Here is a 25,271-nt window from a genome sequence, read left to right as displayed (position 1 = left end):
ATGACTGACCCAAGTTGACCCATATGGGGGTGGGGAAGTGGAAAACTCTATCAGTGAAGTTTGTCCATGAGTTGCTAATTGCTGAAGCTAGGTGATGGGCATGCAGGTTCTTATTCTACTTTCCTTATTTGGTATATGGCAAAGTTGCATAATAAAAAATGTTCTTTACAAGCCAGTTCAATTTAGTATGATAGTCAAAACTCCAATCACTTGCTCTATTTAACAATTTCCCCAGCCTGAATATGGGCCTCCTTCAGTCTTAGAACTATGTTGGCTTTCCCCACTTGGTCCTAACTCCTTGACCTTACCGTCCTTCCTCTTGTGTTTCCAGCCCAGGCTGAAGAGCAGAGGGGCTCTGGGGGAAAGGGCCCTGCATTTAACAAAGCTATAATCTGGGGTGACGCCCTCTGGATGTGGTGAGTGCACAATTGCCGCTTTTTCTCTCATAGGGGGTTTTTGTGGTATTTTTCTTCCCCCAGAGATCCTCCAGCCAAGGCCTCTGACAGCAGCTCTCTGAATGTGAATGATTCCACTCAAATGGGCTCTGTGTGAGCTCCTGAGTCCACCCTCATCCCTAATTCCCAATTTGAATAGTATCACTTTGTCTATCATGGTTATCCTCTGAGTGAGATTTCCTTGAAAATGACCCACAAACTGTTTATCCTTTCCTAAGAGTTCCTAAAACAGGAGCCCTGGTGGCAAAGTTGGTATGTTGGGTTGCTAACTGTAAGATCAGTAGTTCAAATCCACCAGCCACTCCATAAGTCTTCCTGCTCCTGTAGATTGATGGCTTCGGAAACCCACATGGCAGTCCTACTTAGTCTTACAAACCGAAATAGACTTGATGGCAGTGCACTTGGCTTTGGTGTTGGGAAGAGTCCCTAAAGAAGCACTGGTAGCACTGTGAGTTAAAGCACTGGGCTGGTAACCACAAAGTTGTTGATTCAAACCCACTAGCCAGTCCTCAGGAGGAGCATGAGGCCACATGTCCCCGTAAACATTTATGTTCTCAGAAATACTCTAAAGGGTCACGAAGAATCAGAATGGACTCAAAGGCAGTGAGTTGTGTTTTGGAAGATTCCTAGGTGGTGCAAATGGTTAGCATTCCCAGGTACTAACCAAAAAGTTTGAAGGTTCAGAGACACATTAGAGGAAAGGCCTTACCACCTACTTTGAAAAAATTAGCCACTGAAAATCATATGGATCACAGTTAAAGTCTGACACTCAGAGTCTCCATGCCCCGGCACCAACTTGATGGCAAGTAACAACCCCATGAGTCTACTTGGAAGGCTCAGGCAGCTGTGCCCTGCCACTCAGGCATTCCTTACCCCATGTACCGCTCCTTCCCCATCAACCTCGGATAAAGGGTTCTCCCACCGCCTTCCACCGTCCATTTCTTCACGGGGGATTTAGATACCAAGTCTTATATCTCCCAGTTCGATGACAGTCATGCCAAGGGGAGTAGTCTCTTGAAATCCTTGACACTTGGTTTCTAGGGGACCCAAAGACCCTTTCCTTGAGGTTAATGGAAAGAGGAAATTCACAGTACACCCCAGACTCCCCACTCTGGAGTCCTCATCCCCCTGTTTCCTAAAGGCTGAAAGGAGCTAGAAACTGTTAGGTGGAGGGAGATGGTTTCCCAAAGGAAGAGAAGGGTATTGCTGGCTGACCACTTATAGAAGGGGAAGGAGCGCGATTGCTTGGCTAGCATGGCCAGTCCCTGGCCTCACGCATTTTCACTGCTTTGTTATCTGAAGTCCTACAGTTCCAGTCCTCTTTTCTGGTCCAAGGAATAGTCCCTTGGATAAGGGAAGATGCCTAAGTCTTACATAACTGAAATAACCAGGGCCTTCTGATGTCCAGACCAGAGACTCTTCAACTTTCCTCTTAGGATGTGGCTTTGAAGTCCTTTATTTTCCTTGTAGGTCCCACCTAATTGTGATCTGGGTCGCTATGAGTTGAAAAAGACCAGATGGCAGTGAGTTCGGCTTTTAAGGTGGTACAGGTTCCTGGGTAGTTCAAATAGTTTGTAATTGACTAGTAACCTAAAGGTGGACTTGCCCAGTGACATCAAGATACAAAAGCCAGAGACCTGCTTCCTTAAAGATTATAGACAAGGAAAGCCTTTGGAGCAGTTCTCTGAAACACGTGGATCAACATGTTGACCCAGAATTGGTTCTACAGCAATGGAACGAGTGATAGCCAGATTATTATGGTAACTACAGAGACTCTGTGAGGTGGCTAGAGGCAGCACTAAGGGTTGCCCTCGATATGCCAAAACCACCCTCCCCCCTTACAGGAAGCTGGAAGCTGCTTAAGGCTAGAGGGCAGGCACACACTCAGGTTTTTGAGACAGGAAGCTGGCAGACTGGGTGGGACCCCATCTAGGCCAAGTGAATTTATTTCAGTCAGTGGGGTTGACCAGTACTGTTAGGTAGGGCTAGCATAGAGCTGGGGAATGTCCATTAACGCATGCCCAGCGGCCAAGCCACAGGAAACAAAGGAGTGGCGCACTGCACATGCTCAGAGGTTCAGGTTTCCCCGCTGTAGGCATGGGTGGGCCCTGAACCTGGATTGGCCCACCTAGGCCAGGTGAATTCAATTCAGCCAATGGGGTCGATTAGGGGTCGTCCACCACGCCTCCCCGTGGAATCCTTGAAAAGGCAGGAGCCCAGAGTCAGACAGACTTTGTATGCATGACGCTGAGCAGCTTCCGCCAGGCTGCATGGTTGGGGGAGTCCTATGGGTGTCGCGTAACTTCTTCTAACTCTCCTAAAACTCACTTGGATCATGAACCAGGCTTCGTCGTGAATTGTTTCTCGCGTGGAGCCAAGGACCAAGGTATAACTCTATCTCCAGAGAGATCTAACAGTACCATAGACCATGCCTCCCAATGGGCCCCTGAAAAGCCAGACGTTTCTTTCTCTGGCTCTCTCCCAGGGACGACAGACAGATCAGTGTGCTGTGCCGCAGACTTTCTGGCTGTGTTCCCGTTACTGTAATGCCTGAAACTGCTTCTATCTTTTCTAAAGCTCACTGGGATCACGATCCAGGCTTCAGAGGGAATTCTTTCTGGTGAGAAGCCACGGTCCGAGGGATTTCTCCCTTGAGAGAGACCTAACAACTCTTGCCTGAAAAAAGTAAACACACACACACACACACACACACATATCTATTCGTCCTGGCACTTTCCATTCTAGAGAAAAATATGACAAACACACAACAGCACATGTAGAATGTGTAGACTGCAGCTTTGTGATGGAAACAGCCTACATGTGCCGCAAAATAAGAGGTTTACTCAACATCTGTGACATTCCCTAGTGACACAATGGGCTAACTGTTGGGCTGCTAATTGCAGGGTTGGAAGTTCAATCTACCAGTTGCTCTGGGGTGGGGTGGGGGGTGGAGGGGGGTGGGTGAGGGCCAGTAGGGGTGTGAGGGAATCTGCTTTCATGAAGATTTACAACCTTGCAAGCGCCTTGGGGAAGTTCCACTCTCTCACAGGGTCGCTGTGAATCTGAATAGGCTCCCTGGCAGTGGGTTTGTTTTGTTTTGCTTTTTATTTTCTCAACAACTGAGCAGTATGAGACCACAAAAGTAAGGGAAGGATGTTATAATGTGCTAACCTACAAGAGAGAGTACAAGTATATAGTTAATACTGAAAAACACAGGCACGATTCTATTTTTATATGAAAACGTTTATGTTAATATGTGTGTACATGCATTGGAAAATGTCAGGAAATTTATAGCAAATATGAAATTTTGAAGAAAATATGAAATTTGTAGCAAATAGAACTGGAAGTTTACAGACATGTTTTATTTTTAACTTATATAAGTTTTTAAGTTTTAAGATTGTGAGAGAATTTCTGGCTTTCCAGTTTGATTTCAAGAGGGCAGTGAAAACGCATACGATGAGGGAGCTAATGTTAATTTTTAGAAATATGTATTTTTGGTTACAAAAGTGATAGGCATTTTCTGGTAGAAAAAAAGCAGAGAAGCAAACAGACAAAAGTAGAAATCAATTAGAATCTCACCCCTCTGGGATAAACACTGCTAACATTCAGTTTGCTTTCTTCTAGTATTTTCTTCAGAGTTAAATGTACTATCTAATTGAAATCATCATCTCTTCCTAGTTCCTGGATCAGTTGCTTCTGTCTATCCCCAAACATATTCTGATCTTAATTTTAGCCTTTCATGTTACTTTGTATTATTTCTGTGTATAACTCAGTGTGGCTTTTAAGAATTAAATATATAAGCTAAGGTGAGACATGTCATGGCTTATCAGCACAGCAAAATAGGAAGAAGTTGACCATGAGGAACAAGACAATCTAGCTCCGGAATGGATGAAGCCTAACACACCCACCCAAACGTTAAGAAAGGGATGGCAATCCAGGTGGGGAAGAGAGGTGAGGTTAGGTGGCTCTTAACACTAAGAAGCAAAAATTTACTGGGATTGCCTCTCTGGTTTCTTTTGTGTATAACACTTCATTTTTTTTTTTTGGAAATCTAAGGTAGAGCAAGGTAATTTGCATACTGACTTGGAGGGAAGCCTCTGGGTATTGGTGGTTTTTCTGACAGCCCGAAGGGAAGGCCGAAATCTGATCAACTTCCTGAAGACCAGCAGCTTATGGCTAGTGGCAGCGCATCCCACACCGCATCACCTCATTACCCTGGGTTTAGCAGCATCGACATCAAAGTACTGTGGATTGTGCTTTAGGCCAGGGGATTTACCCAGCAGGCACATGCTCTGTACAGTATGGAAATCTCCCCACCCTCGCATCCTGCCTGCTTCATCTTGCCCTCCCAGGTGCTTGAAAAAACTATAAATAGCTGCCCTCTTGCCTTGCTTTTCAAAATACCCATTGAATTAAAACTGCTTCCCCCGAGAAATATTTAGATTTCCACCATCTATGACCTTGCACGGCTACGTACACTCAACACATCACCTGCAGTGTTTTCCGATCTAGAATGAAATCTTTGTAACCAGTGGCCAACTTGATGGAACCTTGCTAGCTGATTTGAAATACGGTGAGAAGGACAATTGAGCCACCTTCCGCTCCTCTTGCTCAATGTGACTCCCCCTTGTAGTTATTTGCCCTCCTCTTTTCTGTCCCTGCTCCTACGCGTGTGTCTGTTCTCCATTAGACTGCAGACTCTTGGAAGAGAGGGCCACGGCTTATACTTCCACTGCCAGATTCTTCATTAAGGAAGATAGAAAAAGAGACCCCAGACTTCGTAAATAAGGCAAAAAGCAGGCAACACATACGTTTCACTAGTATTCTCGAGCGAAAGCTTCAATGGACCGACTCACGGATTATTGAGTTACTTAAGGGAATGAAGGAAGACAATGAGATGTGGTCAATGAAGTGTTGCTATCTATGAGTTTGGGCAGTTTTATTAACATATAAATTTATTAATTTTCTGGGCTTGGCTCCAGCAGTAGAACCCCAAATGAGACACATTATCCTGAGCCTGTTTCCTCACCATAAGATACTTTTTCCTTTCTTTAAAAAAATTTATTTTTGGCAAATGTTTTGGGAATGACGAGGGCAGCAAATATACAAATGTGCTTGATACAGTGGATGGATGTATGGATGTGATAAGAGTTGTATGAGCCCCCAATAAAATGATTTTTAAAAATTCCTTTTGTGGTTGTTAGATGCTACAGGGTTGGGGACGATTCATAGCCACTCTTCGCAACAGAGAGGGCCACTACCAGGCCTGCACCAACCTTGAGCCATTGCTAAATTTGAGTCCGTTGTTGCAGCCTTTATGTCCTTCCACTCGGGGAGGGTCTGACTCTGTTTCCTGCTGCCCCTCTCCCAAGCATCATGCCCTTTCCCAGGGACTGATCTCTCCTGGGGGAGTGAAATGTCTTCATCTGACTCTTCTTTCCATGCCTCTGCAACTCCCATTGAAGGGTTGGGTGGGACTTTACAAATAGGGTGTGCGTAACACTAACGGTAGTGAGTGGTCAGTTTTGGTTACCACATTCCTGGCTATAAGGAGAAATCTCAGGACCATTGAAAGAAGATCCTCCACTGCTGAACGCTTGAGATATCTGTCGGAAGTGGTAGAGGCCTAGAGAGACTAGAGGTACCAGAGGCTGAGGAAAGGAGACCAGGAGACAGGACAGAGGAGCAGCACCTAGACTATCAGTCTGTGAGACACCGAAGCAAACTGACTTCCTGGCCCATGGAGACAGAAGCTAAGGACCACAGGCCGAGGTACTTAAAACTAGAGAGAGAGACTTAATTACTGGCCCCCAAAAAGAGGGGAAAAAAGTGCTATTTTGGATTAGAGACTGTATTATTAATATTTCTAATGCTATTTTAAAAATCAATTAATATTTCTGATGCTATTTTAAAAATCATTTTATTGGTGGCTCATACAACTCTTATCACAATCCACACATCCATCCATTGTGTCGAGCACATTTGTACATTTGTTGCCATCATCATTTTCAAAACGTTTTTTTTCTACTTGAGCCCTTGGTATCCGCTCCTCATTTTTCCCCTCCCTCCCCGGCCCCTTCCCTCATGAACTGTTGATAATTTATAAATTATTATTTTGTCATGTCTTACACTGTCTGAGTTTCTGATCCCATGAACTTTTGTAAATCCCTCATGCTGATGAGTATTATCTGTGAGTTCTGTGTGGTCACGGTAAGGAATGATCAAGCCCAGCAGAGAAGTAAAGTGCTTTGGGAGGAAGGCTGGGCTCAGAACAGGGAAAGGGGATGGCGGTGGCAGCGTGTGTGTCTGTCGGCGGATATGGCCCTCCCCGCCACACTTTCTTAAGTATGTGATTCTAAGGAGCATTCTAGTTGTTCTTTATTTCAAGACAAATTTGATGATTTTTTCTGGCAGTCCATGGTACTTTAACTGTTTATGATCAACATCAGAATCCAGACATCAATTCTTTGGGCTTCCTTATTCCTTGTCCAGTTTACACGTAAGTAGTAATTGAAAATACCATGGCTTGTGTCAGGTACATCCTAGACCACCAAGTGACATCTTTGCTTTTTAACACTTCAAAGGTTTAAAAAATATTTTTTAAAACTGTTTTATGAACCTCCATGAACAGTGAACATGGTGGGGAAACCGCTGTGACGCTGTAAAGCACTGGGCCAATGGAACTCTGGCTCTGATACACCCCAGGAGCCTTTGGGGTCCTCACTGCCCGGCTCCTCCAGCGTGCCTGTAGCCCCGTGCTGTGTGGTGGGGCCATGCAAAGCCACGCACGCTGCCCTGGGCACCAGTCCTGCCTGTAACAAGCCCATCACTTACTCCCAGCAGTGTCTTCCCAGGAAGTAATTCTGCAGGATGTTCAAGATGCTTTTCTGGATCTCTGCAGGAAGAGTAATCCTGCAGGAGTTTCTGGATCAACAGGCACAAAGCTAGAAACAACTCAGACAAAAAGCAAGAGGGCGTCATAAGGTATGCATCCCAACATAATGATGGAAGGAATATCCAGGCCACACACACCCTCCACCTGGCAGGCTCAGCCTGTCCCCTCTTGGAGGTGGCCATTGGTTTGGGAGGAGGCTGGTGGCTGACTAGAGGAGGTGACTGGTTGGAGAGTAAGACAAAGGCGTATGTGATGGTGACGGGTCACAAAGGCCAGCGGGGGATAAATGCAGAGGTCCAAGGAGATTCAGGCAGAAGCCCTGGAGGGAGATGGGCAGTAGCTTTTGCTCTCTCTCTCTCTCCTGGGGACACGATTTGTGGCTGGCTGAGCTGTCTTGAACGAAGAGAACTATGAGCAACGACTGTGTGTTGCCTTATTACACCTCCCACAGCTACCGTTCAATGGGTGTGTTCAATACCTCCATGGGGGACCTGCAACGACAACTGCACAGAGGAGGAGAGTACGACATTTTCAAGTATGCTCCGATGTTTGAGAGTGATTTCATCCAGATCAGCAAGAAAGGAGAGGTGATTGACGTTCACAACCGGGTCCGTATGGTGACCGTGGGCATCGCGTCCACCAGCCCCATCCTCCCCCTGCCTGACGTCATGCTGCTGGCCCGGCCAACCAAGGACTCTGAAGAGCGTGTTGGGTTTGGTCGGCCCACCAACGTGAGAGGCCGAAAGACCCCAAAGAGCCTGGAGCTCACCAGGCTCCTTCCCTTAAAGTTTGTCAAAATCTCTATCCATGATCGTGAGAAGCAGCAGCTGCGCCTGAAACTTGCCACTGGCCGTACTTTCTATCTGCAGCTGTGTCCTTCTTCGGACGCACGAGAAGACCTCTTCAGCTACTGGGAAAAGCTCATTTATCTCCTAAGACCACCAGTAGACAGTTACGCCAGCACCCCAACCATCCAAACTGGAGACCTAACAGCCACATCTATCTTGACCGACGATGACAAAAGTGTCACGGTGAGCATTTAGAGAAAAGGCAACAACCAGGGAGAGGGTGCCTTGGGAGAGAGAGTAGTTGGGCACTGGTCCTGCCAAGCCTGGGGTGCTCTCTGAGGTTCCACTGAGAAATGTGTGGCATTGGGAAAGGGCTCAGGGCCAAACAGGACTCTGAATGAGGCAGCTGGTCTGCCCTCACTACTAGCCCTAAACGGAGTTCTGACGGAGGAGAGCAAGTTGGCATTCGTTCATTTGGTGGGTAACGGCCAGATATACTACTGCACAGTAGCCCAAACCACAGCTTCGGGTGTCTGCCGGGACCGGGTTAGAAACTTGATCCACCACTCGAGAGCTTTGTGTCTGAACACCATACTACATCTAAAAAGGAGAGTTGATAGCACAGTGAGTTAAGCATAGGACTACTAACTGCAAGGCCAGTGGTTCAAATCCGGAGCAGTCAGCAGTCACTCCTCTGGGGAAAGAGGAGGCTGACTGATTCTGTAAAGATGTACCATCTCAGAAATCCCCGGGGACAGTTGTGCGCTGTCCTATGGGGTCAGGATGAGTGGGATGCCAATGGACTCAATGGGCAGTGGGCTTGGAGGGTTTTTGGTACTGACCCTAAGGCTAAGGCGGCACCCTAGTGGTGTTGTGGGTCATGAGGTGGGTTGCTAACCCTAAGGTCAGCCACTCAAAATCACCAGCCAATTGCATGGGGGTGGGAACGGGGGTGGATTTAGTCTATGATGAGGTTTTCTACTCCTGTAAGAGTTCTCATCACCCGCAGGGATAGTTCTACCCTAACCTATAGGGTCACTATGAGTCAGAATTGACTCCATGGTTGTGCAGCTTTAGTTGAGTGAACAGGGAGGTTGGCAGTGGTAACATTCAGCAGTGCCATTGAAAGCTTGGCAAGCCACAGTTCCTAAAGATTGCCGCCAGGAGAACTCTATGAAGCAGTTCTACTCTGGAAAATGTGGGATTGCCATGCGGTGCAACTGACTTAGCTGTGGCAATGGGTTTTCATTTTAGGGTCAAACGAGGCACTTCCTGAGTGCTTCTCCACTGTGTTCCACAAGGTTGGTTTCTGGGTGTCAGCAGCTCTCATGCCAAAGTCTCACTCCCAGGTCTGTAATCTCCTTGGCGGCACCCTGACCATCCAATCGGTTTGAACATTTTCCTTCCCAGCCTAAGAGGCTCGTCTATTATGAAACATTAACCGCGAGGAAGGCCTTCCTTCATTCAAGCTGCAATCTGTCTTCTTATGACGGCCACGTGCTGAGTTTTATGAAAATCAGTAAAATATGCGCATGCACACGTAATTGCACAGGTATAAGAACCCTGCTGGTGGTGTGGTCACACATTGAGTAGCTAACCATCAGGTCAGCAGTTTGAAACCACTAGTGATTCTGTGAGAGAAAGGTGAGGCGTTCTACTCCCATAAAGAGTTACTGTCTCAGAAACTCACAGGGGCAGTTCTACTCTGTCCTGTGTGGTTGAGATGAGTCAGATTAACTTGATGACAGTGGATTTGGTTTTTGAGTTAAAAAAAGTTAAGAGCCACAAATGTAAAGTCTGTAGATCTTTTGACTTAGCCATCCTACTATTAAGACTAGAGCTTGCAGCGAGATCAAGCACAAGTGTGGGAGATACACGTGTACGAGGAGGGAAACTGGATGAGTGCTCCCCAGCATCAGCTTTGGCCACGCGATGGGACAGGAAGGGCGGCTAAGTCTTGCATCAAATGAGAACTTTGGCTTGGTGATCCCAAAAGTTCTTTTAATGCTGTGTCTGAATTGGTGATCTCAAAAGTTCTTTTAATGCGAAATCCTTGAATTGCTCAGCTCCAAGATGCACAGAGCAGCAAGCAATTCAGGTCTCACGTTCTATGTTCTCCGGCTCACCTGGTTTTTTCCCTCCCCCTGGCCCAGGCTACAGAGCTCCGTGGAGAAGGGGATCGGAATGAGGGCAGGCTTCGCAAGTTCCGAGAGGTATCTGGAGCCACTTCTTCTGCTTATGCTGGGGGCGAGGGCATCCAACAAGCCTTCCCCGGAATGACACGCACAGCTTCGACAGCCACGAAATCTCCAGCACGTGCCAAAGGAGCAGCACTGGCAGGGGCACTGGCAGGAAAAGCGGCAGGCCCAGCAGCAGGGCCAGCCATGGCAGGGGCAGCAGCAGGGTCCACGGCAGGGCCAGCCATGGCAGGGGCCGCAGTGGGGTCCATGGCAGGGGCAACCATGGCAGGGGCCGCAGCGGGGTCCTTGGCAGGGGCAACCATGGCAGGGGCCGCGGCGGGGTCCAGAACGGGGGTAGCACTAGCGGGAACAACCGTAGGTCGCACTGCAAGCACTATGAGTGTTGCAATGACTAAGCCTCCAGGCCCAGGGCAGACCAACGTGGCCCTGGCAGGAGTGGCCACCAAGCCTCCAGGAGAAGGTGGATCGGGCAAGGCCATTGCAGGTGCTGCCAACATGTCGTCCGAGGGCCTGAACGTGGCCTTGGCGGGTGCAGCAAGCACGGGTAGTTCCACCCTCTCGGCAGGGACGGTGAATTACTCCCCCGATAACAGCATGAGCGTCGTATTTGCAGGAGTGGCAAATACCAAAAAGCCTGCCCCGGAAGGCTTGGCTGGACCCCCTGCCCCAACCTTGCAGGGTGAAGTCTTTGTGAGTGAAGAGAACAAAAGCCAGAAGGTCTCCCAGCCCCACACCGAAGTCCACAAGGAAAAACGGGAAAGAAGATCAAAGAAAGACAAAAACCCAAATCCCAGTAGGAAGAGTTCCCATCACCAGAGGACAGGCGGGGACAAACCAGCTCGGAAACCATCTTCCCACCGGTCCTTAGCCAGCCGTGGCACCACAAAAGAGTACAAAAAAGAAAGGGGGCACAGGGCCCCAAAGGGCAAGGGACACAGGCCCTCCTCTCACAAAAACATCAGCCGCAGTCCCACACCAAAGGAGTCTAGAACAACCCAAAAGTCAGGGCGGACCCGGTCTGCAACCAGCTCAACTTCTATAAATAAGAAATCCAGCAAGATTGGCTCTTTTTTCAAGAGCTTCAAGCCTCTGCCTGCTTCAAGAGCTTTAACGGAATCCCACGAAAGAGGGGTGGACATCATGGCCAAGTCTGTGGAGAGGCACAACATTGAGGCCAAGATGGAGAAAGTCCAGGGCGGCAAGGACTTGGAGATCACCAGCACCATGACATCACAGACCACAGAGACAATCATCTATGAATCCAAATCCCTTTAAAGAGCCACCACACCGCAGGACGCTGCGAGGCTGCGAGGGAGAACAGGCCTTAGGGATGGGTCCCGAGCGAGCCAATTTCAGCTTGTGTTCCTGCTGCTTAAATAAATAACAAAGCCACACAACATCAAACCAAATGCGATCTCGCGTGGTCTTCTATGTCCCATAGCTGGGTAGTGACCTCATAGCAACTTCTGTGACGTCAGCTGTGCTGTAGCTGGAGACCCGGCATCCAGCCAAGCTGTCTCATCTCTCACCCAAGCTCAGCAGAGCCCACGCTGGGTGGAGCCTAGGTCCTACCGCCAGCATCCCTGGGTCCCTGAACGTGGGCCTCCAGGCCAGCCCACAGATTAAACACACAGGCCTCACGTCCCTCGGAGAGGACTGAGTGAAGGGAGGAGGGAGTTCAGTCCTATTGCTGGGCGACTAGAACCCTGCCATTCAGCACAAAGAGCTGGCTGTCCACTGATTTCGGTAAATGGTTTTCGTGTCACAGCTGTTCTCATTAACATATTTCTCTGGCTGTTTTCACACAAAACAGGGCAGAGTCGATGAGTTGTTGCAGAAACTGCATGGTCTGCAGAACTTAGAATACTCATTACCTGGCCCATCACAGAAGTTCACTGACCTCTGATCTAGTAACCTTAGCAAATGTTCTGAGCAGCTAAGGTTTATTGTGAAGCAACTTGTACTGTCAAAATCTAGGAAACAGGCCAGATAGTCATCAAATAACAGAACTGGTCAATTGTGGCGTAGGCACCCAGCCCATGCCGCATGGCAGAGCAGTGAGCATCAGCTATGTTTGGGCACATGTTAGCATGGGGGACACAGGTAATGCTGACTGCCTAGTGAAAGCACAATAGGTATACTTGGGGTCCATGTTAGTTACATGTGTGAAGAAAAACTAGGCAGGGTAAAATTCACTGTAAAGATCGAGTGAAAATAAGAGATGATTAGAAAGCTTTCAGCGCATGGGACTTGTTCTGTTTCTTAAACAAAAGCATATCCATGGGAGTTTATTCATGTATTTAATTCTTTTTAGCATCTCTGAAATCATGATTGTTTTACAATTACTGTCAGCCAGGTGGCAATTGTGATGTCATTGTCACTGCCTTAGAGAAATACCATTGCCAGTCTCAGAAATGCACTTCCTCTCTCTATAAAACACAAAGTGATTTGTGACACATATAGAAGTCTAAGTGTCTCTTTCAATAAGTATAATTCTAAGTGACAGAAAAAAGAATATTCAGAACTGTTTAGGATTATTGGTAAGAAGATAGAATAACCCCAACTACTGAGCACAAATCAATTATGTTAAAAAAAGCTTGCATAAGGAAAGTAATGCCCCCCCCAAAAAGTCATACAGCTTTGGAAATGGGATTATAAAATGTAAAATATGTATTATAAAATATACATTGTTGTGGGAAACTAAGGACTAGGAAAAGAGTGTGTGGACAGATTCTTTATTTGCATATTTAGGAAGCCTGGTAGGCCAGGATTCAGGATTCTGGGTGGAGGAAGGCCTTCACACTTCTGAGTTAGAGATAAGTCCCAATCACATTCTCATAAGCAAGATTAATCCCCACAGCATTACAAGTACACAGCTGATTGTTTCTGGCCGGCAGTTTTATCTGCAGGAGCAGGCAGGTTGCTATCACACTCCTTGCTCAGAGGACAGTCACTCCCCCTTACCTGCCCCCAGCACTGGTGTTAGGCTGCTCCTTCCATGAACTCAGGGACCTTTAGGGTTAGGATACAGCTCACTTTGTTAAATATGTGGTTGCCTGCAATTAGTGGCTCACATACCCCGAGTCTATATAACTTGATATTAAGAATATATTGTGCCTCTCTGCTTGGACCTGGATCCTGAAGCCATGGAAGAGGTGAGCACCCCAAAACTTTCATCTGTCTCTTAATTTTTCCCCTTCAATTACACAACCGTCCCTTAGGACCCATCCGGATCTGAGGCTGGATCTAACACATCACCTCTTCGATTTAAAAATGTTATACATTTCACAAGTCTCTAAAAGTCATTAAAGTTTTAAGAGCTGATAATAAAACTTGGACTTGGGAAAAGATTCTAAGAACTGTGAGTGTATGAACTCAGACGGCAAGTCCTCAGTCTTTTAATTTTTTGTTCCACTTCTGTGCAAGTGGCATCTATTAGAACAGGTATTCGGCTTAGAGTAAAACTTAAGGACCGTCTTCACAAACCAAATGTATGTGGCAGAGGTGGAGGATGTGACGAATGGGATTCTCTGGCTTTTGATGGCTTCTGCTTAGGGCAGTCCTTTTCCAGATGTTCTGGTGGGTGGCTTAAAATATCCACATTGTGATTTCTATGATACCAAGCCCAATAAAGCATGCAGCTCTGACTGCTCTTGGAGCTGACTGTTGAAATAGTGGGTCTAAGAAGAGGGAAAGGCAATATGAACACTAAAGATAAATGGGTGCATAAGCAAATGTGAAGAATGCTGATGCTGCCAGGCTATCAAAAGATGTAGCGTCTGGGGTCTTAAAGGCTGAAGGTAAACAAGCGTCCATCTAGCTGAGAAGCAACAAAGCCACCATGGAAGAAGCACACCAGTCTGTGTGATCATGAGGTGTCGACTGGATAAGGTATCAGGCATCAAATACCCAGAACAAACAATCATGTCCACGTGAATGGGGGTGGTAGTAGAGCCGAGTGGAGGCCCAAAGCCCATCTGTAGACAACTGGTTGGACAACCCCTTACAGAAGGGTCACAGGGAGGAGATGAGCCAGTCAGGGTGTAGGATAGCACCAATGAAACAAGCAGATTTCCTCTGCTCTTTAATGCTTCGTCACCTCCACTATCCACTATCACATAATTCTATCTTACAAATATGGCTAGACCAGAGCATGTACCTAGGTACAGATAAGAGCTGGAAACACAGGGAATATAGGACAGAAAAACTCCTCAGGATCAATATTGAGAGTAGTGATACCCAGGAGGGTAAGGGGAAGGTGGGGGGAGAAAGGGGGAACCGATCACAATGACCTACCTATAACCCCCTCCCAGGGGATGGACAACAGCTAAGGGGGTAAAGGGAGACATCAGACAGTGCAAGACATGGAAAAACAATAACTTATAAATTATCCAGGGTTCATGAGAGAGGGAGGGGAAACATGAGGAGTTGACACCAAGGGCTCAAGTAGTAAGAAAATATTTTGAGAATAATGATAGCAATGAATGCATGTATGGATTGTGTTAAGGGTTGGATGAGCCCCCAATAAAATGATTTATAAAAATAAAGAAGAGGGAAAGGAAGCATGTTAAGGATTGAAATAAGTCCTCCCCAAAGACACACTGAAGTCCTAACCCTTGTTTAGAAACTGAGTCTTTTAAGATGTCATCCGTTGACCTGAGCTCATACTGGATAGAGTGCTAACCCAATTTGGGTGACACACAGAGAGGAAGGCTGGCTACATGAAGAGGCAAACCAAGGGATACCCGGAGCTCCCAGGAGCTGGGAGAAACAAGAAAGACCTCCTAGAGACTTCAGAGGGAGCATGACCCTGGTGCCCACGCTGATTTGGACTACTAGCCTGCAGAACGGGAGACAGTACATGACTATTACTGTCACCCACTCTGAAATTCTTGGCTAAGACAGTCCCACCAATTTTTCACAGCATGCCCAAGCAGGTCCCCATAGGTCCAAGGTGACCCAAACTCATAGCTACATCAGACACTGTTACATGAATCATCCCAGCTACAAACAGCTCAGTCTAATTCATGATTTTGCAGGCCTTTCTTCATCCTGCCTTATGCTTTCTCCACTTTCCATCCCAAAAGGGTTTTCAATATCAGGTTACTTGATGCTGTCACCTTGGGGGTCCATAGCCAGCCCTACATCACACAGAAATCAGAGGGAGTGGGGACTTGCCCCTCACAGCGCTCCGCCATGTGCTGTCTCTGCATTTCCTTCCTCGATCTTAGCGGTTCACCTAGAAACACAGGCATACAGACTGACATGTTCCAAAGCAACAAACTTTTTCCCTTCTGAGGGAGGATCAAGTCAATACACACTATCAGATAAAGGTCAATATTTTTAACAACATTTATCACTATGGTAGCAATTCTGCTGCTGAAAGTGCAGTGGAGGTCTGGATGGTGGCTTGATTACTAACCTGTGTCCCAAACTGAAAGTCTGACTTTCCTAGCATATAAAAAGAGAGAGAACAAGGGGAATTTTTTTTTTTTTGCCATGATCGAAAGAAGATAGCTAATTGGGTTGGGGTGATGCATGGAGTCTTGAAGGCAGTAGGAACATGTGCTGTGGTGGGAACAAGCAAACTCCCTCAAAGTATTGGTTAGCCCTGGCTTGGCTGGCCAGTCCTCTCATGGCTGGCAGCACCAGGGTTGTAAGAACAGACTAAAGAGGGCATTGGGGGTAGAGGAGTGGTCATGCAGGACTTTGAGGGCCACATGAGACTCTGACCTTTGCTCTTAGAGTAATGGGAAGCCCCTGAAATATTTTAGGTAGTGGAGTGACTTGCCCAGGCTTACACTTTGGAAAAGCCACCCTCGTTGGTGTGTGGGGAGAAATACTTGGGGCAGAGGTTGCTCACATGTGACCTATGTCACTCTGAGATGCAGAATCTCCAAAACGCAAAACTAGAAGGTATAAGTTTGAAAAAAAAAAAAACCTTCCATTTGAGATACCCAGATAGAGTTAACATCAAGGCATCGACAGGTACTCCTTCAACTAAGGACCTGGGGCACCAACTGCTAGCTCTGCCAACAGACAGCCTGCAGCTGGCAGTGAGTTACAAAAGGGACTGAAGAGATGCCTCACCCAAGGTGATGCTCTTTCCAGACCAGCCCATAATCAAGAAGTGGTCAATTCCGAAGTTCCAGCGTCCCTCATAAGACAGGCATCGCAACTCCACCTCTCCCGCTGTACATCCCTGCTTCAGTCTTTTCCCTTCCACAGGTGCTGGAACTAATACTCCTGGTTTAGCCTTCTGCCCATTACATGCCTCGGAATCTGCTTCTTGGAGATGACAACTCACAGTGATACTGTATTAGTGCAATGTGCAGTGATTGCCTCATTCTTACTCCATTAACCTTATTAGAGAAGAGCCCTGGTGGGGTAGTGGTTACATATTGGGCTGCTAATCACAAGGTCAGCAGTTTGAGACCAGGAGCCTCTCTTCAGGAGGAAGGTGAGGCTTCCTACTATTGTTAAGAGTTAAAGTCTCAGAAACTCACGGGACAGCTCTACCCTGTCATAGGGTCGCTGAGTCGGAATTGACTTGATAGTAGTGAGTGTGAGTTTGTTTGAACCTTATTAGAGGTCATGGTAACCAGAAGAGGTAGGATGCTGCAGATACAATTTTGAATTTAAATAATTTGAAAGTGAAGTCACTGATTGAAAAGTCAAATCCTTTTGAAAGAAAATTTAGAACATATGGACAGAAAATGAAGGGAAAAAATCCCATGGATTCTCTTGATAATTCAATGCTTTGGCAAAAATGAGACTGGTTCGACTTCCATTCCAGGACTGTGGAGTAGACATACTTTTTGTCCCTTCTCACTAAATACAACTACAACCCAACATAGTAAACAAAGCAAAAAGATGGAGGGAAGTCAAACCAGTTGCAGACCTTGGAAAGTTCCCTAAGTTTTGTTGCCTCAACTATCACAGACCTCAAACTGAAGAAGCTGTTCATGCAAACGTGCTGATGAGCACAGACAGAATCAAACCACACTAAAACCCTGTCTTCGCTAACCAACGGGGAAGGAAAGGACAGCCTGACGAACCAGAAAACTGACACAGTGACTGTTCTGCTCCAGCCAAATGCCATCCACAAAACTGGGGTGCCAGCACATCCATATCCACGAAGGTATCGTTTCCCGGGATAAAATAGCTAAAGGGCTTGTTGGGATGGAATGACGTCTCAGACAGGAAACAAGAACTATGGTGGGTAGCTCCAAATATTGGCATGGGAGGCACCAGAGAAGTAGGGAGCTAGGACTTTCATTCCTGTCAGCTGCTAACAAGTCTCACCCCTTCCCAGTAGAAACCATGTAGCTGTGGGGCCTTCCACTCCTGCACATCAGTAAAGAGAAGCTACTCTCAATAAAATGAAGATCTCGGTTAAAATAAGAGGTAGCTCTGCCCAGCTACCCATTCCATGCCTTCTTGCAACCAGGACACCTCCACTATGACCCCTTTTGTTGACGATGTCAGGGTGCTGGGGTGGCATAGGGAGTGGTCAGTGGTTTGAATCTACCAGCTGCTTCATAAGAGGAAGATACCTATGCAAGATTTAAAACCAGGTGAAACCCAGAATTGATGAACCTATACAGACAGCAAGTAGAATAAGGGTATAGTGGTGGAGGGGAGTGAAGGGGAGATGATGTCAAGGGGTCCCTGTAGAAAAAAATGTTTGGGAACTGTGGTAGCAATTGTAGAATTCTGCTTGATGTGAATGAACTTTGGAATGATATGATATATATATATATATTTAAAATATTTATATATATATATATTTAAAAGATTTTAAAGTCTTGGAAACTCCAAAGATGCAGTAGTACTTGTTCTACTGTGCCACCACGAATTGGAATCAACTTGCTAGCAGTGAGTTTGGTTTAATTTAGTGGAAGGGTTCATTTATATAAACAAAATTCAAACAGTATGTAAAGTTTGAAAACCACTGCATTGAAGTTTGCTTCCAGAACGGACATGTATAGGTTTTGTAATTTTTCTCTCCATATGTACTGATGGTGTGTACAAGAAAAAGAACAGCAATCGTACACACCTCAAAAGTCATTTGAAGAGTCACACCCAGTGGTGGTGGTTAGGTGGGTGGGAGGGCTGTTTTTCTTATCAGGGGGATCATGAAAAAGTTCTATAATTACAAAAACAGCTCACTTTTTAAATTCAACTTTATTTTGAGCGAATTGTAGATACAGTTACAGTTGTAGGAAATAATGCACAGAAGTGGCTTGTACTCTTTTCCAAGGAGGAACATCTAGTAAAATTATGGTCCAATGTGACCATCATAGAATCAAGATGACATCACCTTGTACTGGAGTTTACATTCTCAACTCAATTTGTGAGGGGATGGTCACAAATTTGAGTCTCTATGTGGCGTAAGCTTCTGCTAAATTCCTTCTGACCAAGGCTCTGCAATGTGAACAGCCTTGTCCTTGTAGGGTACAAAAAGGGATCCCGGATCTCAAATGTAAATGAAGGAGATAATGTATTAAGTCATCAACAGGACACGGACAAAGAGGCATCATCCAGATGAGGGAGACCATTAGCACCAGGCCATAATGGTGTCCAAGGTTTGTTGAGATTCGGGAACTTAAAAAGAACATGAAAAGGCAAACAAAACTCACAAAAGCATGATTGATGGCAGATGAATACATCACAGTTATAGTTGTAGAGACTACCAAAAAATGGGAATTGAGACCAAGATTGGGACTTATATATTATGTGAGACAGAAGCACTCAAATGATTTGTCTAGGGCCTTCCAACCGAGGCAGGCAGCCAGGGCATGACTCATGTCTATGCAACTCTAGTATGGCAGTTTCCATCCAGGGCACACCCAGACAAGCCCTAAAAGAATGCCCTGCTCGGGGCTGGTCAGGGAGGTGGAGATAACCCACTTTCTAATGTACTCTTCTCAAGGGCAAGACTGTTCACATGCCTGGTTCACAGGTCCAGAAGGAATTCAATCAAGGCTTAGTACATGTGGGGATTTTGAACATGGATTTTGGGCTTTCACTGTCACATATAGCCTTCTGAAAATCTTGTACTAAGAATACAGTCAGTGGTGGCGATTGTCTTTTTTTTGTTTTGTCTTTTTTCCAATGATGGAAAGGTCTAAAGTTATAAAAACTGTCTCCAATCTTTGAAGGCTAAACATTATAAGAAAAACTCTTTTTAAACCAAGGCAGGCAGGAACCAAGTGGGAGAAGACTTTTTGAACCATTATATCAACTTATATTGACAGCACTTAACATAATAGCGATTGAGTATGCGATCAATAAACAGAGTTACACAATCATGCTCAGTCCCCAACAGGGTTTCAGCAATTCCTCTTGGTTACATTACCCTTGATCATGCCCTACCAGGCCTCCCACACGCTCAGGACAGGAGGAAAGTCAAAGGAAATAGAGGAAAGAGCTAGGAGGCAAAGGGCATTTATAGAGGTCTAGATAAAGACATGTACACATGCAAATATGTTTATATGTGAGGATGGGGAAATAGATCTATGTGCATATATTTATAGGTTTAGTACTAAGGTAGCAGAAGGAGATTGGGCCTCTACTCAAGTACTCCCTCAATGCAAGATATTTTCTTCTGTTAAATTGGCATTCTATGATGCTCACCTTCCCGACACAACCGCTGAAGACAAATCAGGTGATAAGCAAATGTGGCGAAGAAAGCTGATGGCGCCTGGTTATCAAAAGATAAAGCGTCTGGGGTCTTAAAGGCTTGAAGGGAAACAAGCGGCCATCTAGCTCTTAAGCAATGAAGCCCACATGGAAGAAGCACACCAGCCTGTGTGATCACGAGATGCCGAAGGGATCAGTTATCAGGCACCAAAGGACAAAAAATCATATCATTGTGTGCTCATCTCCATGATACAATCGCTAAAGACAAATGGGTGGATAAGCAAATGTGGCGAAGAAAGCTGATGGCACTCATGAGGTGTCCAAGGGATCAGGTATCAGGTATCATCAGAACAAAAAAATCTTATAGCGAAAGGGGGGGGGGCATGTGGAGAGTGTGGAGTAGAGACCCAAAGCCTTGTTGTAGGCCACTGAATATCCCCTTACAGAAGGGTCTCAGGGAGGAGGCAAGCCAGTCAGGGTGTGATGTAGCAACGATTAAAAATACAACTTTCCTCTAGTTCCTAAATGCTTCCTCCCCCTCCCCCCACTGCCACCACTATCACGATCCCAATTCTACCTTGCAAGTCTGGCTAGACCAGAGGATGGACATTGGTACAGATAGGAATTGGAAACACAGGGAATCCAGGACGGATGATCTCTTCAGGACCAATGGTGTGAGTGGTAATACTGGGAGGATAGAGGGAGGGTGGGTTGGAAAGGGGGAACCGATTATAAGGATCTACATGTGACTGCCTCCCTGAAAAGTGAGTGAAAGGAGACGTCGGACAGGGCAAGATATGACAAAATAATCATTTATAAATTATGAAGGGTTCACGAGGAAGGGGCGAGTGGGGAGGGAGGGGAAAAATGAGGAGCTGATGCCACGGGCTTAGGTCGAGAGCAAATGTGAGGATGAGGGCAATGAATGTACAAATGTGCTTTACACCACTGATGTATGTATGGATTGTGATAAGAGTTGTATGAGCCCCTAATAAAACGATTAAAAAAAGGAAAGAGATAACTGAAAATGTCCTTTCAGTGGGATCTCCTTTGTATTTGGAGAACTGATCTGTGATAAAAGGAGGCTTAGTGGTAACATTTTAAATAGAGCGTAGTATTAAACTCCCAGGGTTAATGCTGCCCTCTGCTGCTAAGCCAAATTGTGGCACTCAAAGCAAACTGCAGGCATCCTCCGTCCAGTCAGCTGCACACGGGTCCTCGGTGGTTCTCAGATTGTTAGTGACAAGGTCATTGCTCCTGATGAGAGGACCACAAGAAAAAAGGAGAGAAGGAATTGAAACTGTACTGTAGATTGCAGAAAGCAATGAATTGGAGATGATTCTCAAGCAAACCATAGAAGCCCTGGCGGAGTAGTGAGTTAAGCATTTGCCTGCTAACAGCAAGGTTTGCAGTTCCAAATCACCTATTGCTCCACAGGAAAAAGAGGAGGCTTTCTTGTAGTCTTGGAGACTCACTGGGACAGTTCTACCCTGATGTGTAGGGTTGCTATGAGTTGGAATCAACCTCGATGGCAGTGAGTTGAGTTGTTTCTCAACCAAACCACTTGTCTCGGTTTGTCAAAAAGTGGGGGCTCACACGTGGCTCTGATGCTAGAAGCTGTGTAACTCACTGATATTTCAAATACCAGCAGGATTACCCACGGGAAACAGTGGAGCCTCCAGACTATGAAGAAAGAGAAGGCTGTCCACCTTGGAGAGATTAGTGCCTGAAATCCTTAAAAACAGCAGCAACACACTGTCAGATAAAGTGCTGGAAGATGAGCCCCTTAAGTTGGGAGGCACTCAAAATATGACTGGGGAAGAGCTGCCTTCTCAAAGGAGAGTGGACCATAGTGATGGGGATGCAGAAAGCATTTTCAGCCATCATTTGCTGATGGGACATGACTCAAAATGAGAAGAAATCACTTCAGACACCCACTAATAATTAAAACATGGGTCTTAGGTCACGTAATCTTCTCATCCTGTTTCCCAAGCAGCAAGGTGGTGTGCCTGCCTAAAGCTCATGATCCACCGCCTTATTTGTACACCTTAAAAACTATATTGTCAGAAGAGACCCCAGCTGGGGTCAGTTTCTCATGTTGGGGGGAAAGGGAGAAAGCCAGTCAGTTCTTTCCATATAGCACTAGTCCATGGTCACCTCAAATCAACACTCCTAAAAGGATGCTCAATGAACCTTAATGGGAATTGAAGTCCAAAAGTGGGGTAGGTGTGGGAGGAGGGGCACGTCTGCCTCAGAGAAGGTGATTTCACTCCTCTTGGTGGGTAACTCAGCAGGGGCAACCTGCCATTGGGAAAACACTTAGTATTACTGATATACCGTACCAGTGGGAGAATAAGGTCCCAATCAGGTACTTTGATTTGAGTTTCTATCTAGTCCTTGTGAATCATCCTGGTGAGGAGCACAACATCCTTCACAGGTCACACTAGAAGGATCTAATTTGAAAACTCCACTACATGATCTGGATTTTATTTTTAACACACTGGTAGCAGATTTCAGGAACCAAAATACTCCCTTGTACTTTAGGCTGAAGGACTCTTGTGTGAGAAGTAATTGACTGTTATTTCAAGGTTGTGGATTTGGACATCGATGGACTTTTTTTCAGATCTCTTGCTTTTAAGGTGCCCAATAATTGGTAACTTAAGACGATCATATATTTGCTATTTTCATACTTTATATGCTTTTTTATGACATCTTGGACCAGTGCAAATAGATCTACTTCATTGAATGAGTGTTATTGAAAGTTTTGCTCTATCTTCAATCTTCATTGTTTGCATAAAGGTGTCCAGTCACTCGAATGGTTTATATGTACAAGTCAGCAATCCATGCATTTTAGTCTAAATAGCTGTCCTATACATGTATGTGTTCTTTTTCTCAACAGTATTTTAAATTCTATAACATTGGCTAACTTAATAATACTATTAATAGAATTACCATAGCTTCCAGGAGGATTATTTAAATATTCAACAATAAAGTGATATCTCCAATGTAGACAGGGATGAAAAGTGGACAAGGTTTTATATATATATATATATTTATATATAAACTGTAGGTGTATGAATGGATTTGGAGTTCACACTTAATTGTAAACCCTAATCTAAGAGTAATTAGTTCTTATAGCCTGGATCTATTCAGTAATTACCCTTATAAATAGATCACTCACAATGTGGTGCTATAGCAAATTATGATGAAGAAATCAGATGGTGCCCAGCTATCAGAAAGAGTCGTAAAGGCTGGTCTTAAAATAAGCAGCCATCTAAGTGACATGACAATTAAGTCCACATGAAAGAAGCACACCAGCCTAGGTGATCCAAGGATTGTAAATAATAAAATCCAAGACAAAGGAGGGAACAGCATTGGAGCTTAAATTCTGAGCATCCGTTTTCAGAAGGCCATGGAGACAGTGAAAGCTATAAATCCACTTGCAGGGTCCCCACAGGGACTACGCCTCTCTCTAATTTAGATAGTCTTGCTATCAGCCAGAGTGCATTGGAAAGTGGACTAATGTAGATGTAGTTAGGTTAAAATTTAACACCTTGTCGCTTGTTATTCCTTTTAACACATTTAAAATTTGTTCTAGTTTTTATTATTTTCTACTTTCTTTTGAATTGAGCTTTTTCGATGTTTTAGTTTGCTATTTTTTTCCTTTGGGTATGACTTTTCTTTATATGAAATCCAGGAGGTGGTAGGGCCTAATCAAGGGCAATGTAACCAAGAGGAATTACTGAAACCTGAATGAAGGCTGAACATGATAGTGCGGCAAGAGGGAAACAAAAGGAAATAGAGGAAAGAAAAAAATAAATCCAGGATAAGTAAAGCTGCAGAGACAATTACTGGATTCACAATTTCTTAGGGTATGGCAGAGGAGCTTTGTGCAAAAGGATTTCATGCTTGGTAAAGTAGAGGGCCAGCGAACAAGAGGAAGACCCTCAGTGGGATGGACTGACACCGTGGCTGCCACCACGTGACAGAGCAGTGTTTCGTTCCGTTGTGCATAGGGTCAGTATGGGTCAGAACAGATTCAATGACACCTAAAAATAGCAACAACAATAGTACTAATGAGTACAAAAAGGAAGTATTCTTAATAATGATTGTTGTGATGATTGTACAACTCCTTTAAATATATTTGCACCACTGAATCGTATGGTATTTGAATTATAGGTGAGTAAAACTACTAAAATAGATGGCATAAGATGGGTATTCTAGGCACCTCGCTGGAGTGGTAATGGTTATTTTGATTTGGGCAATAATATGATTTACTCTTCCTGGAATAACAAATTCAAACACAGTGGCATCACATTCATCATCTAAAAGAACGATTCAAGATTGATCTTGAATCACAATGCTATCTGTGATAGGGTAATATCTAGATGCCTACAAGGAAGTCGATACATTATTCAAATTTACACATCAACTACGAAAGCTAATGATAAGAAATTGAAGAATTCTACCAAAATTTTCCGTCTGAAGTTGATTAAACATGAATCAAGGTGCGTTGGTAATTATTAGCAAGTGGAATGCAAAAGTTGGGGGGAAAGAGGAAGGGATAGTAGTCAGAAAATATGGCCTTGGTGATAGAAATGAAGCTGGAGATTGCATGATGGATTTTTTTTTCTTTCTTCCTTACTATATTACTAATGATAGCAGATTCCCAGGGTCTTTGAAAGTGCTTCCTTATAAAGGCTGTAGCATACTGCTAATGAATGTTGTATGATGATGATGATGTCAGAATTTTATACTAAGAGCCAAGAAGGAAAATTGTCTTATTAAAAATCACCTAACTGAATATCTTGGCACTTTTCATGACATTAACACCCTTGTGGTTCTATACATAAAACACTTACTAGGTACTATAGCGTCTGAATCTGCCTCCCCCCATCCCCATCAAAATCATTGTATTGGAGTTAATATAGAAATCATACCATTGCATATTTCAATCACATCAAGCAGTATTTTTTCATTTGTAATTCTTTTTTTAGTCATTTTATTAGGGGCTCATACAATTCATATCACAATCCATACATACATCCATGGTGTAAAGCACATTTGTACATTCATTGCCCTCATCATTCTCAAAACATTTGCTCTCGACCTAAGCCCATAGCATCAGATTCTCATTTTCCCCTCCCTCCCCACTCCCCACTCCCTCATGAACCTTTGATAATTTATAAATTACTATTTTGTCATATCTTGCACTGTCCGATGTCTCCCTTCATCCACTTTTCTGTTGTCCATCCCCCAGGAAGGAGGTTATATGTGGATCCTTGTA

The 25,271-nt window shown here is 45.0% G+C and overlaps 1 protein-coding gene across 1 annotated transcript; it reads left to right on the top strand.

Moving 5' to 3' along the window:
* Positions 1-7,760: 7,760 nt before the first annotated feature.
* On the top strand, positions 7,761-11,614 carry GARIN3 (golgi associated RAB2 interactor family member 3). The gene is made up of 3 exons (XM_075543175.1): positions 7,761-8,381; positions 10,292-10,454; positions 10,593-11,614. Exons 1-3 carry the CDS (start codon positions 7,761-7,763, stop codon positions 11,612-11,614), a joined length of 1,806 nt encoding a protein of 601 aa, XP_075399290.1.
* Positions 11,615-25,271: the final 13,657 nt, after the last annotated feature.

Source organism: Tenrec ecaudatus, chromosome 2 (assembly GCF_050624435.1).
Source record: "Tenrec ecaudatus isolate mTenEca1 chromosome 2, mTenEca1.hap1, whole genome shotgun sequence".
Lineage (NCBI taxonomy): Eukaryota > Metazoa > Chordata > Mammalia > Afrosoricida > Tenrecidae > Tenrec > Tenrec ecaudatus.
The sequence above is the reverse complement of the archived record's forward strand: the minus strand, read 5'-3'. Positions and strand labels throughout refer to the sequence as shown.

Coding starts and splice junctions, on each gene's coding strand:
- GARIN3 (XM_075543175.1), top strand. CDS start 7,761: ATGAGCAACGACTGTGTGTTGCCTTATTACACCTCCCACAGCTACCGT. Junction 8,382..10,291: donor ACGATGACAAAAGTGTCACG/GTGAGCATTTAG, acceptor CCCCTGGCCCAG/GCTACAGAGCTCCGTGGAGA. Junction 10,455..10,592: donor AGCCACGAAATCTCCAGCAC/GTGCCAAAGGAG, acceptor GGTCCATGGCAG/GGGCAACCATGGCAGGGGCC.